At 41.2% G+C, this 14,130-nt stretch overlaps 1 protein-coding gene across 1 annotated transcript in view; it reads right to left on the bottom strand.

The window, feature by feature from the left end:
- The window catches only part of NEB (nebulin), a 211,255-nt gene that overhangs the window by 42,366 nt on the left and 154,759 nt on the right, over positions 1-14,130 (bottom strand). Inside the window, exons 102-113 of the mRNA XM_068968129.1 lie at positions 13,864-13,968; positions 13,656-13,760; positions 12,948-13,046; positions 12,515-12,625; positions 7,955-8,059; positions 7,176-7,280; positions 6,817-6,921; positions 4,529-4,633; positions 4,270-4,374; positions 3,527-3,631; positions 2,438-2,542; positions 1,092-1,196 (exon numbers count right to left, since the gene is read on the bottom strand). Of these exons, the coding sequence (XP_068824230.1) occupies positions 1,092-1,196; positions 2,438-2,542; positions 3,527-3,631; positions 4,270-4,374; positions 4,529-4,633; positions 6,817-6,921; positions 7,176-7,280; positions 7,955-8,059; positions 12,515-12,625; positions 12,948-13,046; positions 13,656-13,760; positions 13,864-13,968 (1,260 nt within the window). The remainder of the gene's footprint in view (positions 1-1,091; positions 1,197-2,437; positions 2,543-3,526; positions 3,632-4,269; positions 4,375-4,528; positions 4,634-6,816; positions 6,922-7,175; positions 7,281-7,954; positions 8,060-12,514; positions 12,626-12,947; positions 13,047-13,655; positions 13,761-13,863; positions 13,969-14,130) is intronic.

Genomic DNA, 14,130 nt, shown 5'->3' with positions numbered 1-14,130 from the left:
ACATTGGATGAAAATTTTACATATTCAGACCTTTTAAATACTGTCAAATTTAACTAAGATCCTTATCTCTAAGAAATCTATTTCTTTGGGGCAAACAGTGAAAAACATAAACTAACGTTACACCAATTTGGAAAACCTTGGCAGTGTGAAAAAGCCTGTCTTGCTAGGAGTTCCAAAGGTGTCAGAAGACGTAGAGATGCTAGCCGCTGCGGCGCTGCACTCGGCCGCATCCAGAGGTAATCGGCAGGGAGTGGATGTTCATGCAGCTTTGCCATGTGAAACCAGCTTGGGCAGGGGCAGGGGCAGGAGATCAGGGGAAGCTTAGAGATGAACGCCCCAGGGCTTCCCAGTCTCCTCTTCCCATCTCATCAGACATTACCTGGCTCCACATGTGTGTGTTGTAGAGGGCAGTCAGCATGTCTGGACGCAGGATTTCATTACATCCTTGTTTCAGAAGCATCTTGGCACTAGATTTATATTTTCTCTGTTCATGCAAAGAGCAGTGAAGCACAAAAGAGACTTATGAAGACAGAAAAGAAGACGGCTCTATATCCCGGTCACCTCTGAGTGAAGAGATGCAGGCGTACACACTGTGTTCTCATGTGTACATGTGGGTGAAGACACCAAATGCATTATAAGGCCAAGCAGGCTGACTGTGAATTTGCCGCTGAGAATGGGCAACAACAGAGCTAGACGCGCCAAAATTGCCTCATAGAAAAGGTGACATCATTGGAGTAGAAAAATACAGTAAGGAGTTCTGTCTTCTTTCCATTAATTTGTTTGTTTCTGCATTTGCACATTAATTTGCACTTTGGACCTGCAGTTAGTACATGGGCCATCCAGAAGGATGAAGGGTGGAAGGACCCAGCTGTACATCACCTCTTCACCACAGCACACGTGAGGACACAGAGCAGAGACTGGCACACTCAAAGAGCTCGTGGGCTCTTTGGGTGGCTAGACAGATACTCTGGAACAGAACATCCCAATATCATAGGCAGAACCTATGACATCCTTGCAGCAGACGGGACGACATCTCATGAGAAACTGGAGCGCAGTCCTGCTTGGCCATCCAGGCGGCCCCATCACAGTACCTGACTGATCTGGTCGCCTGCGATCTTAGCCAGCAGATGTCTAGGCTCATCGACTACCAGGTGGTATTTATCTTTCCGCTGCTCATAATCAGCTCTGTATTTTTTCTGCTCAAACATCATATCAAATTATAGCAAGAGTACAATTTCAAGGCTGTATAGAAATGTCCCAAGATAAACACTTCAGAGAGCCAGAAACGTGTGCTTTCTAGAGGTGGGCTCCCAAAGCATCCAGGGTAATGAAAACAGGAAGGCAAAGAGAGTTAAACAAAGGAAGATCACCTGGAGAAGGCTGGGGCTTGGGCTAGACCAATTATGACACCCAAGTGGAAGCACCTTGTGCCTAAAATGTCCCATCTTTATATATGATGTCAATAGCAATGTTGGTTTTATAACATTCTATATTGTATTTATAATAGGGCACTGACAAGCTGTAGGCTTACTACTCAATGCTGGTAGAATCAAAAGCATATTCATGGAAGCATTCTAATGCTAGTTAATTTAATCTTATTATAAAAGAGACCTGGAAATATTTCATGAGTTAGAAAAATAGAAACAAAATGTATCAAGACTGTCTTCCTAAGAAGTTACTGACAGTAATTCTTCAGAGTCATCCCACCTTGAAATCTACTGAAAATAAAGCAAATTTAAAAACAAAAAAGAAATACATTGAAATAAATATACCATTGGCTATATTTTCATTTTTTAGATTCATTTTACTAATTTTCTAATGTTTTTGAATTTATGTAAATCTGTAGAAAATACAAAGACAGGAAATTAAATGTAAAACCATCCAAACATATGTTAATTCATAGCTTGCTTATTTCATCATTTTAAGCTAAATTTAACTTAAACTATTGCAAAGCCAGTTCCACAAAACACTGGGTAGAAGACAGAGGAATATCTTGAGTGCAAATGGACACTTCTCTGCAATGTGTGAGTAACTATGGCAACGTGTTTGAATGTATGAATCACAACTACATGATTAGAGCTGCCATTTCAGGGCCCTGGTAAGGGATACTAAATTAACTTTGAACTTCTGGGTCTCCCAACTCTATACAGAATCCTGCTGAAGGGAGTTCAGCTAAGAGGCACCCAGAGGGCTGTGCTGGCCCACACCAGTGTCGGCAGAGGCCATGCTGGCTGTGGGCCCTCACTCTGCTCTGTACAGGCCCTTCATTAGTTCTTATTCCTGCTTTTGGCAGAGCCCATAAAACAGGGATATCATTAAGTGTCTTCCCAAAGACTCAAAGGCTTTCCTGTCATTTTATGTGTTGAGTGTTAATCAAATGTCACTTATAGACTACTAAGGTAAGTTAATAGGTTTAACTGGATCAGGTCATACGTACCTCATTCATCAGTTGAGTTGCAAACTTGAAATGCCTATTGATTGGACAATCAGCAACATACTTGAAATTTGACTTTGTCCTTTCAAATACCTCTTTATACTTATACTAGAGAAAACAGAAACATCGTTACTTGATAGCAGGTTGTGATTATCTTAAGAGTGAGGCATGTGTGATTAATTCATTCATAGAGTTAACAAGTAATTATTGAACATACTCTATCTCCCAAAGCAATGAAGCGCATACCACCCCAATGCCTTGAAAACTAGCCCCCCAAATACATACTTTCATTGAATAGACGTCAAATGGATCTATTCCCATATTGGGTAAAAATTCAAATCAGTTTCTTCTTTGTTTCAATATTTATAGTGATAATTATTTTACTTTGAAGATATTTCCATGTGTATGTAAAGGCAGTTTTTAACTCTTTAATTAGTAGTTTTCCAGGAATTAATCAGATAATTATAATATTTTAGAGTAAGAATATGCTAGCATCTAGACCACTACCTGTTTTTAAATAGCCCCACGAACTAGACAATTTTTTTAAATAATCTTTAGGGATTGTAACAAAGAATATGCGACAGAATGAACATGGTCCACAAAGTCTAAACTATTTACTATCTGGCACCTTTCAGAGAAATTTGCTGACTTCTATTTTAGAACTCAAAGGAAACTAATCTGACTGCTTTATTTTGTAAGTAGGAAAATGAGGCCATAAAAAACAGTTATTTGCTTCAAGTCACATGTTAAGTTTGTGAATTAAAATAATCTCACTTTATATCTGCTGCCATATCAAATCATCCAGAGACATATTACCAGGAAGGAAATTCTGGAAGAGCCATGGGGAGTTGTACTGAGATGGCCTTTTATCAAATTCCGAGGAACGATATAAATAAACGATGACTGTTGTCAATGAGGTCAGTACTAAAATATTCCTGAGTAGAGCGAATAATGCAGTATGTCCCTACTTTAGGGTCCAGAAGCAAGGACAGAGATGGAAATATGAGACGCTGTTTCCTCAGTTCTAGTACTCTCTGGGGGCAGTGGAGCACACTGCATGGATGTGGCCATTATCCCTGAGTAGATACATACCTTGCTGTAGAGAGTCTTGTTCTTTTCAGCCAGAGTAAAGTCGGGAGTATCATAGGCATAGCAACCAATGCCTTTAAGCCAGGTCAAATCTGCTTTATATTTTACCTGGGAGAAGACCATCAAAGAGTTTTAAGAACCTACCTCCAAATAGCAGTAGGTTAGGATCAACAAAAGTAGAACAAATAGAAACTCTGACTGTGAGATATATGGAATAATAAAGTACTGAAATAATTATTTAAGAGGTGTTTCCACTAATACTGATTTTTGCCCACTTTATGGTATATTGTACTGCATATGGGAATTCTCATTTTAATACCAATTAAAGCAATTCAAATTTAACAGGCATACTTTCCTAGAGAGTATATCATTAAGATGGCAGCTGTATTTTCATACAAAGAACTAAAATTTCTTTCTAAATGAGCATTGTTATGTGTCTTAATTGCTTCATGAAGTAGACTCTTCAGTAGATCAAAAATAGGTTATTGTTTAGATGAAGTATATCACTTCCAGACATGTAATATGATGTAACACATTTAAAAGAAAAATTAGGCTGATAAATTTGAATACGTTTTTCTGTCTCCCCAAGGTGAAGCTCACTTATTCAGCAATGAGTGTTAGGACTTAAACTTCCATACACAAGAACTAAAAGTTAGTCAAGTTTCAATCAATTGTTATACAGTGTTTGATTTCATAAGTCATGTGGGCATATGAATTTATGTGCAAAAACAGATCTCACAACTCACATCACTAACTGCATCAGTGACTGCCCGATGGTGGAAATGCTCAGGGCGATCAGGAATGGACCTCCAAATTCCCAGCTGGCTCATGTAATTCTCCTTGTATTTTATCTGTAAAACCACAAAGACAGTTTTAACGTCTTATCCAAAGTTAACGTAAAAAAAAATCTACTTGTTTCCAGAGAGTTTTAGGGAAGGGAGGATACTTTTAAAAATGATGGTGGGTTACTGAGCCCAACACAAGCAGAAATAAGTAGGGACGTACTTTGCTGATGTGGTCTGTGACTGTGCGATGGTAAACGATGTCTAGAGCATCCTTCACAGTGTGGTATTTCCCTTTGGTCTTTTGAAATGTTTCTTTATAGCGTAGCTGGAAAGAGAAAAAGCACATGGATTGTGAAAAATGACCAAATTATATAACGAAGCTCTTTTAACCTTGAATTCTCTTGTCTTATTTCTTATTTTTCTCTTGAATAAATTTGGGAGAGATCAAAAAGCTCTTTCACATCCTGGAAAAGGACTTTAGGAGAAAACTAATGAAACTTGCCATAAAGTATGGAATTTAGTTAAAAATAATATATCGATATTGGCTTGTGACATATGTCCCATGGTAATGTAGGCTGTTAACAATAGGGCCCTGGGTGTAGGCTATGTGGGAACTCTGTACTATACTATCGCTACAGCTTTTCTATAAATCTACAAGTACTTAAAAAGTTTATTTAAATGTAAAATGAGCAAACCAAAAGCTCATTTGGGAGAAGGAAAAAAAAAAAGCGTAACTTTGTTGAGCCCAAGACCTACTAATGTACATGGAAAAAGAAGAAAGATTTAGTTTTAATACCTCCTGGTATTAAAATGTCTTCTCCATGGAGCAATCCTGAAATTTGATTTCATTATAATCTCTATCTTTGTGATGTTTCAAAAGATATAGCTCTGACTTTAGCCTAGGAATATCACAGAAGAGTCATCTCATTTACACTAAAATAATACTTCTCTCAGCACACCGTTTTCAGCCTCAAACAAATCCTTCCTTTTCTGGGTAGCTGAGCAAACACATACTGAAGGATTCCTTTGTTTTTCAGATGGGTAATCCCTTAAGATCATTTTGCTCTACTTGTGGGGATAGCCATGGTAGATAGGCTGAACTTAATGTGAGATACCACCCTTGTTACACTGGTGTAAAATGAGCTCCAGGGGCCAATTTCACTGTGTGGACATCTCTGAGAAGTGGTGATGCAGAGTAAGTTTGGTTCAAATTAATATTCAACAGTAACCTTGAAGTGATAAAGATGGGGATGTCACAAGAAGACAAGAAATACCCACGCAAATTGATTTTGAGGTTAGCATATGATTTTCTCTGGTGGTTCAGATGGTGAAAACTCTGCCCACAATGCGGGAGACCTAGGGTAGGATCCCTGGGTCAGGAAGATCCCTTGGAGAAGGGAAAGGCTACCCACTCCAGTGTTCTTGCCTAGAGAATTCCCCGAGCAGAGAAGACTGGCGGGCTACAGTCCATGGTGTCACAAAGAGTTGGACACAACTGAGCGACCAACACTTTCACACTATAATTTTCTCAGCTTATATTTTAAGCAAACTGACATGGCCTTTTTCCAACTAGTAGACTCCTTTTAGCTGCAAGTGAAAATTTATGACAAAATTATAGAACTGAGATATTGTCCCAATTGGCTGTACCTTTTCACATTTCAGTTTAGGGATCACTGTACCTAGCTAGGATGCCTTGAAATCCTAGAGTTATGTTGCTGAGTTGAGGGTGATGGGGTTGTTACCTGTTATCTGAACAGGTGCAATGAATTCACAGTTGGGTTCTGGGACACAAAACTGGTAAGGACCAGCCATCTACCCGGGGTTGATTTATTTCATATCTTCATTAACAGAAAATCTCATTACCATTGAAAGACACTCTTGTCCTTGATCATATGGTATGGGAGATGAAAATCTGTCCCTGCTAATTCTAACAAATGTATCATTCACATGACTTAGCAATCAAAAGAGGAACAAATATTTTCTGAATGTCAACTAAGAGACCAGTACTGTTTTAAAAATGTGTACCATTATCCTGAAATTTAGTCTAATTTAATTATCACAATTCTTATCCTCATTCCAAATACAAGAAAAGAGTCTCAGAAAAAATAGGTAAATTATATAGAGTCGTACAGCAGCCAAATCACAGCATCAGGATTTAAAACCATGTTTGGCTGGCTCCCAGGGCAGCATTTTATGGATAAGTAACAACTAGTCAGCAAGCATCCCTAGGAAATGCTACCAAAGAATCAGAAGGGTCATATTTTTGCTCTGAAGAGTAACGAGAAAAGCAGTAGGTTTTCAGGATCTCCCAGCGTTATTCTTAGCGACTTTGCCAAATGGGTATTGTTGGTGCCTGTTTGTTTGGCCTTTGTGTTTTCGTTTTTTTCCTGATTCATGTTGTGAGGCAGGACTTTGAATTACAGATGTGACTATAATATCTCATGCTTCTTAGGTACCACCACCTTGGCTGCCCTCTAACAGCAGAAGGAAGAAGGGAGAGATGCATACATCACTGGCGTTCCAGTAAGCCCTCTTGGCTCTGATGAGGATTGGTGTGTCTGGAACCGGAGTGTACTTGTCCTTCATCTTTTCATATTGAATCTTGTACTTGTTCTAAGAAATGAAGATGGAAGAGAGAGAAATTTAAGCTCAGGAGTGTTCATCCTTCCCAATTCACAACCATGTCACAGATCCAGCCTAGGGACACAACGGATAATGCTCGTTAAGAAAATAGCTCTGCCTTCTGTGTCTTGATACTGCTGAGTGCAGTATCAGAAAGGAGCTCTCTGATCAGAGGCAGCAGGTAAAGGTTTGAATGAGGGATTTGTTTTCTTTGCCAGTGCCTCAGTGCTCAATTCCCAACTCACCTCACTGACCATGTCCTTCACGTGTCTGGCGTGCTTCAGGGCTGTGGTCTGGTTTCCAGCGTGATGATGGGGTCTTTCTTTGGTGGCGAGCTCAACATACAGATACTAAATAATAAGAATAGGGATCAGATGTTATAGAGATAAAACACCATACTTAGTATTCAGTCCTCTTTACTCATTTCTAACCCTAAAATGGAAGGGCAGTATCTACCTGTTTTTGCCCTGTTGTTTGTTATGTATGTTTCCGTTTATTTCTTTCTCTGTCTCATGTTAAGAAACACAGGTACACACTCTAGTTATCTAATATTCTTATTGCTGAGTACAGTTTAATCTAAATACATGTGATAAAATGCCAACAGAAGAATGAGAAAATCCTGATAGATTCATCAACATATTTTCCCCCATTTTTGCCTGAATGCATGAAATGTGGTCTCAGTTGTCTCTGGACAAAAGATAGGTTCTATGGAACGAATTTTTAGATTTTATTTTCAGCACCTGGAGTCCACGGACCACTCACCCAATGATTAGAACTGTATAGGACTTAGACTAGATGGCTTGGCATTACCTGCTCATGTGAAACCTGACCATAGTGACAAGTGCCCCCAGAGAAAACAGCTTCTTGAAGTTAAAGGGCACGAGGCTTCATCAGGACCACCAGGTATGAGGGTCTGCTACTGACAGGAGTGGTCAGGAACACAGAACCAGCCCTCTACACACACACAAACACTCCCCCTGGTGCCAGCCCGGGAGGTTTCTGAATCTTCATGTATGAATGTTACCTGACTTTGAAGCTTCTGCCCTCTCTTGGCTCTTATGAGATCAGGTGTATCAGGAACTGAAGTGAAGATTGACTTCTGCTTCCTTCCGGATGCTCTGTACACGAGCTGGACATAAAAGAGTGATAACCATCATTCTGTTTCATTGACACGTCCTGTGCCCTGCAGATGCCTTTATTGCTGACTTTAGAGACAAAGCAGGGCTCTCCCACTGTGACAACCTCGACTTCTGTCCAATAAACCAATACTTTATTTACCCCCTCCTTTTCTTATTCCCTTGTATCAAAATTAGAGACATTCTGCAGCCTGTTCAAGTGTCCAGCCTCCGGCTGTGTTCATGGTCCCTTCTCACCCATGCCTTCTAGGACCCTGTTCCAGCAGTTAACCCCTGCCTCTCTAAACCTTCAGCCCTTCTGATTTTCCAGCCCGCTCCCTTCTTCTACAAACAGACCCAAGTCCCTCTTTCCATCAGGTCGTTTCCAACTTCTGCCAAAGGCTTTATTTCTTTCTTTCACAACCAAGCAGACTGTGTGTTTTTCTTTTCTCTTTTGATTAACTTCTCAAGGGAATAGTTTAGCTGCCACCCAACCACTCCAAGGAATTGAATTTCATTAAGACTCCCGCAAACATTACAATTGCCAAATCCAAGGAAATGGCAACCCACTCCAGTATTCTTGCCTGGAGAATCCCAGAGACAGAGGAGCCTAGTGGGCTGCCGTCTATGGGGTCGCACAGAGTTGGACACGACTGAAGCGACTTAGCAGCAGCAGCAGAATGTTTCTCTGCAACAACTGTAACTGCTCAGCAAGCTCACTCCTGAACTCTGTTCTCTGCCTTCCATTCCCCTATTCTCCCCTAGGTGGCCTCCCATCTTTCTAGGCATTCCTCAGCTTCCTTCTATGGTTCTGCACTCCCCAAAGACAGCTATTAGCTGGAGTTAAGAGTTGGCTTGGCCCCTTTTACCCTATACATTCTGCTTGGATAACCTCATCTGTACCCAGGGCTTCAACTATCAGTCTGAGACTGATGGCTTCCAAATTTTGTTAAATAGCTCCTTGATATCCCAGCCACACAGGCCAGAAACTTGGGGAGTCATTCTAGAGCCCTTTTCCCTCATCTGCACATCAAAACAGTCATGAATCCTGGACTCCTAACTTTGTGACAGTTCTTAAATATGACCTTCTTCTCCTTTCCCACTGCCAATGCCCTAGTTCAGCCTCCTATACTGCTTGTTACTACACATCTTTAAGAGCCTCTAAACCACCTTCCCAAATCCTCTACCAGACACTTCACAGGGCTTACCCACCTTTAAAAAGCCTGAGAAAAAGACTTTCTTAAAGTTCAGAACTAATTAGGTCTTAATGTTCAGATTATCCTGCTCAGAAATAATTCTTCAGTGACTTCTCATCAAGTCCAAGATCATTAATATACCAACCACAAGTCTTCATAACCTGGCCTGTCTATCCTAGGTCTCCACTCTCATTTCCCAATAGTCTTCCATATTCCCCATGTGCTATCTGAAACCAGTCCCAGTTTCTAGACCTCATTATGGCCCATTTCAAATACTTCCTACCTAGAATTTTCTTCCCTGTTTTATCTGCCTGAAGAACTCATAGAGTCCATACTGTCTTGATCATTCCTGTAGGATATGACTTTTCCTATTGATGTCTGTTTCTTCTCAGAGATTATGAGCCCATGGAATGCAGAAGCTTAGTTTATCATTCTTTTATCACCTTGTATGTATTTATTTATTTAGCCTTTTTCTGGAACCACCAGATTTTATTTAATATAAATTTATTTATTTTAATTGGAGGCTAATTACTTTACAATATTGTATTGGTTTTGCCATACATTGACATGAATCCACCATGGGTGTACACGTGTTCCCCATCCTGAATCCCCCCTCCCCATCCCATCCCTCTGGGTCATCCCAGTATCACCTTGTATTTAGATAAAAGATCTGAAAAATAATAGCCCGCTAGTAAATATTGAGGCTATTTAGTATTTTTAATATAATAAGGCAAACTAGAAAGTCTAAATGGAGAATAAATCCTAATTTATCCTAATCGTGGATAAAAATGCTGGTTGAACAGATAAAATGTAGGAAATAAATAATATATATACACATATGTATGTTCATGTCCATTTCCTTACATCAAATTATATTTAAGTACAAGTTGAAACAAAATTTAGCTCATTTGCTCGGGGCTGTTTTTGGTGTTACTACTGAAAGAAAGGAAATAAAATAGAAATTTACTCTTTCTCCCAGGCCAAATTTTTGAATAAATCAAATCCAAAAAATCATGGAATTTTATGGCTAAAAGAAGCCCAAATCATCATCTAGTCTAATTCTCTAGCTCAGGAAGCTGGGGTGTTGAAGTGAATTAGATAAGGTCACATGACAAAATGGAAGTAAATTTGGAACTAAGACGCCTCCATGCCATTTCTATAATTCTCTTTGAAGTATATTTCCCCTGTACTTAGGTATGCATTATCTGGTATGCATTGTTTATGCTCCTTTGGACAACATCTCTGCTTCCCAGTACTACAAATAAATATGTGTCAAAAAGTTGCACAATTTAAAGACAACTCCAAAATCAATAAGTTGAACTTTGGGTCATCAACTTTTTACTAAGCCAGTGTTTCCAAAACTTTCCTGATCTTTAAAAACCCCAAAGTCCTTGGGGAGGAAGGAGAGGGTGAGATGAATGGAGAGGTAGCATGGAAACATATATGCTGCCATATGTAAAACAGATAGCCAATGGGAATTTGCTGTATGACACAGGGAACTCAAGCCAGGGCTCTGTAACAACTTAGAGGGGTGGGATGGGATGGGAGTTGGGAGGGAGGTTCAAGAGGGAGGGGACACATGTACACCTATGGCTAACTCCTGTTGCTGTATGTCAGAAACAAAACCAATATTGTAAAGCCATTCAGTCCAGTTCAGTCGCTCAGTCATGTCCGACTATTTGCGACCCCATGAATCGCTGCACGCCAGGCCTCCCTGTTCATCACCATCTCCCGGAGTTCACTCAGACTCATGTCCATCGAGTCCGTGATGCCATCCAGCCATTATCCTTCAATTAAAAAAGAACCCCCAAAGCCGTTATTAAGCACAATTTGCAGGCTCTACCCCAGACCTGAATCCAGGGTAGTAGCTCGAATTGATATTTTCTCAAGCCAGGTCATTCTACTGAGAGGCAAGTGTGAGAGAGATTGCACTACTAAAAAAATGCCATTTTTCTTCCTCAGTGTTGTTGCATAATATGCGCAAGATCACACTAGGAATTGGGAAGAAGAGAAATTAAAGGGGTTTAGATAATTCTGAACCCAGACAGCTAAGAGAAGTAAAGGTATTTTGAGATACCAATAAGCACTTTACGTTCCCAAACAACTTAATCATTTGGTGGCTGGAGGAGAGATGTAATACTTTAAAGCAGTGGTTTCCAGTGCTGGCTGAATATTAGAACCATTTATGGAGCCGCTAAAAGCACACAGATATCCAGACAGAGAATCAGAGTCTAGCGTGGGGGGATTGAGTCCACTCAAGGGCAGTTTTAAAATATTTCAGAGATGATTCTGATAGTTAGCCAGAGTGGAGAGGTCCCTTTTCCAGAGGGGGAAGAACCCCACATGCGTTCCTATCCGAGTGCTGCGCTGGTTGAAACAGCATAGGGAAGCGCTCAGCAAAGCAAACATGCCCAGGGCAGCATTTGTGACAGCTGAAGGGCGACTCGTCCTCCACCCTGGCTCCTCCAAGTGTAGGAGGCTGCAACTCCTCTCCACCAAAGACGATGCGTGGTTTTCCAGGGCTCCTCTCAGTCTAAGAACATCAGTCATTCCTAATCAGCACACATCAGAGTCACTGAGAAAGGAGAGCTGATGAAGTGACCTGACAGCTGGATGGAGTCTGATGAATAAGGCCACAAGACAAACTGGGCTGAATGAGAACAGCCCAATGAACATTTACATTTGTGGGATGACCTTATCTCTAGGGAGCACCTTTTAGTCCCTGGCAAACATGGACATCTGTTATGACCAAAGCATTATAGGATACACATGGAAATAAGATGGGGGGCAACTCTTCAACGGACCAACATAGGAGAAAGGGTCACATCTGTGCACAGCTAACTGCAATCAGTCAGGAGCCTTAGTGCGAGGCGGGGCAGATGAAAATGAAACAGTCTTTTGGAACTTGAGAGGGCAGCGGAGCAGAGAGCCATTGATAACACTGCCATGATCAGAGTCCTGACAGCAGGGATTAACGACAGAGAAAGTTTAGAAATAAATTCAGTTTGGAGACTACGACAATGGTGTAAGACAGGACTCTCTAATCTACAAAATCATGCAAATGTTCCGCTATAGGCAGGGCAAGTATCAACAGCCTCATCTTATTAAAAAGGGACAAAATAAGTAAACTGAGGCAAAGTGAGGTCAACCAACTTGTTTGCACAGGGTGGCTACACTCTGTAATTGAAGGCAGGAGGAGGTTTGGGCCTAGCACAATGACCTGAAGAAAGACTGCTAGAGGAATGAGGCCCGTGTGGGGACAGACGCGCTCACCTCGCTCAGATGTGTCTTCAGTTCCTGCATTGTCCTGTATTCTGGAGTGTCGAGCACCACCTGGTATTTGTCCCGCATCTTCCTTGCCTTATCGGTGTACAGGTAGTGAGACTTGAGAAGGCAACAATGGGAATGCAAGGCGATTAATCGCTTGAGGAATTGCATGTCGTGGTCACGCGTTGTCTTTCAAATGGTGGGCACGTGCAAGCCGTGCTGACCCTCTCTATGTCCTGGGCATCTTCCCAGGCAGGACCAAGAATAATTCATCATTTTACTAAGTTCACTACCTTTTACAGGAGGCATACATCATCTTAAGTGAGTCATGACTTGCTCGGGGGGTTGAGGGCAAATTTCCCCTTAACAGAAGCTATAGACCAAGATTCTTCCTGCCCAGCCTGTGAAGCTGTGCGGGCAGAGCTGTGGGGGCACTCACCCAGAGCTTCCGCAGGTGCCGGGAGCGGACCATGTCTGGAGTGTCGTACAGGAAGCAGCCCAGTCCCCTCAGGATCTGCAAGTCCTCTTTGTATTTAATCTGTGTCACAAACATAGAAATATAGCAAGTTGTGAGCAAATTCAAAACAAGAACAATTAAGACAGAGCAGTGATGCTTTTATACTGAAGGATCTTCATTTTGGTTCAGCACATCCACCCCGTCCTCTGAGTTTGCTTGAACTCAAGTAAATCACAGGGTTTTAAATTTTAAGTTGTTAACCCTGACCTAAAAAAAGGACATGGCTATTATTTTATTATTATATGGATGAAAAATACCATAGATTAAATGGAGTGGTCTTTTATGAGAAGGAGAAAAAAACAGTGACAATAGGAAGTGGTGAAAGGGGGTGGGAGTAGTGGTAAGCAAGAGAAAGATACTAAATGTGCCTAGGACAGAGGCCACTTGGAATGAGGTGCTAGTAATGATTTGGTGTTGAATGTAGAATGGTGGTCAGCAATTCCTGTATCTCCCAAGTGGTCCTCTTACTACTTGGAGAAATGTGAGGTCCACACAATTTTACATCCAAGTTGTACACGCAGTTTACAAGTACTCAGTGCAAAAGGCTGCCAAAGACTGGTTGGCTTCCATGTGGAGAGCAAGCCTGCTTCTTGTTAAGCGTCCCCCAGAAAGCCCTTATGAGATGCTTACATCGCTGGTGATGTCGCCCACGTAGCGGCAGTGGAGCACGTGGGGTGTGTACGGCAGCGAGATCATGTGGCCTTGCATCTTGAAGAAGTCTGATTTGTAAATCAACTGCAGGGGGAAAATGCCCATAAACACATAAATTAGAGACCAGTGAGTGTGACCTTCATCCTTGGGTTCCATGGCCTCCCCTCTCTCCTAAGAAAATACCCACCTCGCTGACAGCCTCTTGAGTCTTCTTGACTTGGCGGATTTCAGGCGTGTCGGGAGTGGTGTGGATCTTGTCTTTCAGTTTGTGGTATAGTTGCCGATACAGTCTCTGCATTGGGGAGAAAATCATTCCAGGTGTTTAGTGTAGGATGATGACAGCATCTGTACATTAATCAAATATTTCACATATTTAAACGGCCATGAAAGGCAAGATTAAGGTACAGAAAGTGATTGAAATTAGAAAAACATAGAAAATGGTATTTATTTTACT

The sequence above is a fragment of the Capricornis sumatraensis genome, chromosome 3 (genome assembly GCF_032405125.1).
Source record: "Capricornis sumatraensis isolate serow.1 chromosome 3, serow.2, whole genome shotgun sequence".
NCBI lineage: Eukaryota > Metazoa > Chordata > Mammalia > Artiodactyla > Bovidae > Capricornis > Capricornis sumatraensis.
This window is presented reverse-complemented; position numbering and strand designations above follow the sequence as displayed.